The sequence below is a fragment of the Triticum aestivum genome, chromosome 1B (assembly GCF_018294505.1).
Source record: "Triticum aestivum cultivar Chinese Spring chromosome 1B, IWGSC CS RefSeq v2.1, whole genome shotgun sequence".
In the NCBI taxonomy this organism is placed as follows: Eukaryota; Viridiplantae; Streptophyta; class Magnoliopsida; order Poales; family Poaceae; genus Triticum; species Triticum aestivum.
In genome coordinates, this window is record NC_057795.1 from 585,080,068 (window position 1) to 585,085,532 (window position 5,465).

The window sequence follows — 5,465 nt, forward strand, 5'->3', positions numbered from 1 at the left end:
ATCGCATAAGTGATCGTCCTTGGAATAAAAGTATGTGGGGTCACACTGGACTGCCAAGTGTGCATAATACGCTGTAACCTAAAGAACTTAGGAATGCATACATCTATTCGCGAAGGTACTGACGCTGAAGAACAACAGAGTAAGCACTGAAACATGGACATAGCATCTTAATATCAGTATATATTATCTCAATTCTCACAAACAAAATATTGACACGGCTGTGCAGATGGTAGTCTATACATGAACAGTACTGGAACAAATTCTAGTAGGCTGCTACACATATATACTTGGGTTGTGGTAAGAGAGGTAATTCATTGACCACAGCACTTCACACCTTGCAAAGAGATTCTTACACTGGACCAAAGGCATGCAACCAGAAAGCACACATTCTGTTCATGCCCCCTTTATTTACACACAACACCGATTAGCACGTAATTTTTCATGGAGTGTTCAAGGGTAGAGTTCAATAACAGATCTAACTCCCAGCACTGATATAATTTTGTAGTCGCTGAACCCAGCTTCCATGAATATCTTTTTCCACTCATGTTCCTCTCGCTCAATCCCCTCAAAAGACATGATAAGGAGATCAAACAAAGCTTGTGTCTCTCTTGTTACAATCTCATCTGGCCCAGATCCAACCACCATATCTACGATTATCACCTTTCCACCAACTTCTCTGGGAGGTATAGCTTCCTTGCATTTTTTCAGTATCTTGACACAGTCTTCATCGCCCCAGTCATGGAAAACCCACTAAGATGTACATCAGCAAAAAAATGTTGTGATTATCCCTTGTAATATTGGAAATTGTTGAGTTTTTCCATAAAAAGTTACTCGTAGTTTGCTTACTTTAGGAGTTGTTCAATTGGTACCTACAAGCGGCTAAATACATACTTTATGGCATCCAATTGTAAACTGGGTATGTGTGTGAAGGGAGGAAGAAAAATTTAAAGGGTGTACCTTCAGGAAAAGAGCATCCGCTGGCGGAATGTGCTTAAACATATTGCCAGAAATAAACGACACATGGTCGTCAGTAGGAGCTTCTTCAACCACATGAGGGAGATCCAACACAGTGCATTTCATTTGTGGGAACGCCTTAGCAATTGCCCTGGCAGATCCACCATGTCCTCCGGCGACATCAATAAGCGACTTTATGCCAAGAAATACACCACCACACTCCCTCAAGATGATATCCATGAGAAAGTTACTATCAGAAACCATCGCGTCATTGATTAGCTGGTTGTAAGTACTGTTCTGGCCAGCCATCTCCCAAACGTTAAGGCCGTGAGCTTTCTCGAACAGGGAAGTGGAATGCTCATCTAGAAACCATGAGTGCATGGCGAAAAAGGGGGCAGTGACAGTTGAATCAAGTAACAAAGATAGAAAGGGAGATAAGCTTGATCTAACTTCATCGATAGCAAGTAGGCGTGTGGTTGGGGTAAGCCCATAAGCAACCTCCTTGTTTGGCAAGGCTACCTCATGAACAACAAAGATGCCTGACATAGTGAGCACACGCATGAGTCGCCGTAAGCGAGGAAGCTTAGATGGATGGAGCCCAATCTTTGTGGCCAACTCTGAAGGGCTCATAGACCCACCATGGTTCTGGATGGTGTTAGGGATTTGCAATTCCATTGCACATTTTAGTGCCATGGACTTGACAAATCCCAATGCGTGGTGCCAAAGATCAACTTGAGCCTGGAGCAATTCCTGAGAGCTGTGCTTGTCTTGAGTGGGTGCCATTTTTATTGAGCTTGTTTTTCGTTGGTTGTGTGTGGAATGGAGTCATGTTGGCTCGTCTATTTATATGCAAATACTAACTGTGGGGGAACAAGGTAGAGCCATGGGTAATTCGTTATTTAAGGATGGTAAGATGTTTAGGTGACAGGATTTTGTCAAGGCATTTGAAATAAAGGTAGTACTTGGCTATGTATTGATTACAGTAACAAAATACATTTTTTATATGACAGAGAAAATTAATGTAAACTAACGAGGCAACTCGCGCATTTGCGCGGCTAGCTAGTACAAATTTTGGATGGCGGGAATGACTATTCAAAATTTGGTTACTACAAATTTGACTGCATCTAGCTAGTGCAGTATATATTTGATTTGCCTAATCTGCAGTGAAACATATGAACTATGAATACTTGAGACTTTGCTAATTGATTGATCACAGCAGCACTGATGTCACGGCATGCATATGGTACAGGCTGATTCAGATTCATGGTTCATATGTGAGCTGCCGATTCTCATTCTACTACAAATTAACCTGACCCAAATACGTATCAACCCTATCGACACAGTTACAACTAATTAAATGTCCACATGGGCAAGAAGGTATTTTAATATTCAGCTCAACTCTTTTTCATAACATTTTTAACCGAGTCCCACCTATTTCAGATTTTAAATACAGGTCCTACTCTCCAATTTGTTCTGTTAGAGCACGGACGATATTATTTGGCCACACCTATTGAGTGGTCGTACAACGTTTCCCTTTGTGAAGATCTGTGTAGCTGAATAAAAGATTTTAAGCACATGGCAGAAAACATTTCCTGTTATACTAGTTGTCGCATCACTTTCTACTTGTGCCGTATTGGACGGCAGCACAATCCGCACTTTGTAGTAGGACATCGACACTGCAGGTTTGGGTGTCGGTTTCCTACTTTTGTTTTCTGCAGAACACACCATAGACTTGCGCGTCATTTGATTATTATTATGAGAAAAGAGAGTATAGTACTGTACAAGATTTTGTGACAAGTCCGTTCGAATTGTGCACGTTTACCAGAAACGAGAAGGACACTACGTACCACCAGCAATGCTAGGCTGAAAGATTTAAAGACGGGCCTTCGTGCTACGAAGAACACCCTGCCTCTGGTTGGTGACGTTGTCGAAGACCCTTCCGTTGCGTTCCAACCAGTGGATGTGCATACACATGACCCCGGTCGAGTTTCAGGTCGCGACATCGCCTGACAGGAACCACATGGTTAGCTGAATGCCACCACTCGTTGAGGCCTATCAGGCAGCTATTCACTCAGGCAGAGATCTCAGCCTCAGGCCTACAAAATCGGACGCCTGAGAATTGTGCCTGACTCAGGCTGCTTTTTGTGTAAGCGATGCAAACAGCCCCTGAGACGGCACAGTTGAGGGACAAGGCTGGAGACTGACGTCTTGCAAGGTGTCAAACCAGATTGCCCTGGACAGAGAACATTGCACCATTGGGTGTCTGATTGTTCTGGCTCTTGGAACTATAAGGCAATGCGGCTGATGTTGCAATCCTCTGCGAGCCAATCTATCCGACGTCCAGCACCTCATTGGTGCCAGGAAATTCTGTCGTCTGCCGTAGAAAATGGACCTTCGAGCTGTATTGATCATCATCAACCAAAGGGTTGAGCGGACTTGTGAGAATCTGCCCCAAAGCTCACACAGTTGCATGATTGCTGGCACCAATAGCTGGACCTTGATGTCCCAGATCCATCTGCCATTCGTTAACTTAACGCTTTTTTTGCTGATCTTTTCAGGGCCTGCCTACCAACAAAGGACAACAATCTGGTGCAGTGTGCTTGATCACACAACCATCCAACCACCTGTCAATCCAGAAGGAGCTTAGTGTTTACCAAAATCAAGAAAATGTAACTGACTAACAGGCATACATCGAATTGACCTATCTGTTTATCTAGATTTTGTTTGCAATTAAAACAACATTTTTTCCCTGAAAAGGAGAGTAGACCCCCGGGCAAGTAAGTAGAAAAAAACAGGGCATAATTAATTTTCTGCACGCGTCAAGCTGTAATTTGTAGTAGTTTCTTAGAAGGATGGTGCAGGAGTACCAACCTTCCGTGGGTTCAGAGGTGTAGAACAAACACCCATCCATAATTGCTGGGAAATTAGCAAGGTTCCAAGGCGCAGACAGGAGTCCCTTTCCTCATTGCACACACATGAATGATGTCCGGGGGCTCCACCACACCACACAGAATCATACTGACCGGGCTGCTGCTCGAAATCATGCGAGCAAGATATACAACAGATGCAGATGGTCAGACAGTAGGATTAGGATGACCCGAGTGCCCACCCATGCACGCACGCACGCCGTCGAAATCTAACCTAGAGCAATAGAAGATTGGATCAAACAAGCGCTTACTGGGCAATGCGGGGCGGGTGGCAGACACGCACGGGCGCCAACGGTGGCGCGTCCGCGAGCAGCAGCCACGGCCCCTGGGACCTCACGCTCACGCTGCGCTGCCTGGCGGCGCACCGCGACCTCGGCCGCCCGCTCCGACGGCGGGAGGTGACCGCCAGACCGGTCGCGACGGCGGAGTTAGCCTGGTGGTGCGACGCGACTTCGGCGGCCCGACCGCCGGCACATTGTTGGTGGGTCTGGTGGGCTGCGCCCCGTGCATGACCAGAGCGCGAGCCTGTAGTAGGCCGGGCCAATAGGAGCTTCAAGGGTTCCAGCGTTTTCCCTTTTAGCCCAGCTTGAGGCGTGCGTTTTTCATATTATTATGTACTATATATGGATTTGTCTCAAAAAATGTATATATGGATAAATTTATTTATCTATAGTTTTTCACAATGTTCATCATGCATTACAAAAATGTTTGTGGAATGTAAAGGTTTATTCTTGCAGTTTTATAAAAATATTCTTATAACACAACAAATATTCGTGTCATTTAAAATATGTTCAAAAGTTTAAAAATAATTTCATGCTTTTCTTAATACATTAAAATGACAAAATTGGTTCGCATAATTTGTAAAAAACAGTCATGGCATTAAAAAAAATTCCTGACAATTAGAAATAATACCTGCATTTTTTAAAAATCTTCATGAAATGTAAATTTTGTTCAATTTTTTTTAAAGTGTTCATAAAATATATAAATATTGTGTCATTAAAAAATGGCACATGTTTTATAAATATGTTCATGACTTTTTTGAAAAATGTTCAACATGTATTCGGATAATGTTCAACGTGTATTTGGAAAATGTTCAAATATGTATTGAAAAAGTCAACACGTATTCAAAAAAGCGAATACAGAAAAAAATACAAACCAAAAGAAACCGATAAAAAATAAAGAAAAACACAAAAAAATGGGACGAACGTTGCTTCTGCCTTGCAATAAGCTAGACATAGCATATGCGAGGGGAACTGGGGCAGACCAATAGTGGATCGCTTTGGTAGTGGAAGCATGGAATGGCTACACTCTTTTTAAATTTATATTTGCAATATTTATTAAAAGTAGAAAATATAATGTGTATATCATGCATAACGAAAAGGTTGACTCTGCATAATAGGATGTACAGAAAAAATTGCAGAACAAGGTTTTACTAAGGTACGCTCAACAGTCTATTTTAATATGCAGGAGCGTGATTAAAATATTTACGTATGCCAAAAAAGTGTCCTTGCAACTTTCAAAAATGATGGATGAAAATGTTCCATATAGAAAAAAGTTTACCGTTCTACATATTCCACGGTCAAT

General features: G+C 42.6%; 1 protein-coding gene and 1 long non-coding RNA gene across 2 annotated transcripts; both read right to left on the bottom strand.

Moving 5' to 3' along the window:
• Positions 1-221: 221 nt before the first annotated feature.
• LOC123096195 (acetylserotonin O-methyltransferase 1) lies at positions 222-1,752 on the bottom strand. Its single transcript, XM_044517842.1, has 2 exons — positions 958-1,752; positions 222-750 (listed from the first exon to the last, which is right to left on the bottom strand). The coding sequence occupies exons 1-2, from the start codon at positions 1,735-1,737 to the stop codon at positions 451-453; spliced, it is 1,080 nt and encodes a 359-aa protein (XP_044373777.1). The 5' UTR covers positions 1,738-1,752; the 3' UTR covers positions 222-450.
• Positions 1,753-2,697: 945 nt separating this feature from the next.
• Positions 2,698-4,347, bottom strand: LOC123096205 (uncharacterized). The gene is made up of 3 exons (XR_006446499.1): positions 4,133-4,347; positions 3,826-3,984; positions 2,698-3,578 (listed from the first exon to the last, which is right to left on the bottom strand). It is a non-coding gene; the product is annotated as an uncharacterized lncRNA (long non-coding RNA).
• Between the last annotated feature and the right edge of the window lie 1,118 nt (positions 4,348-5,465).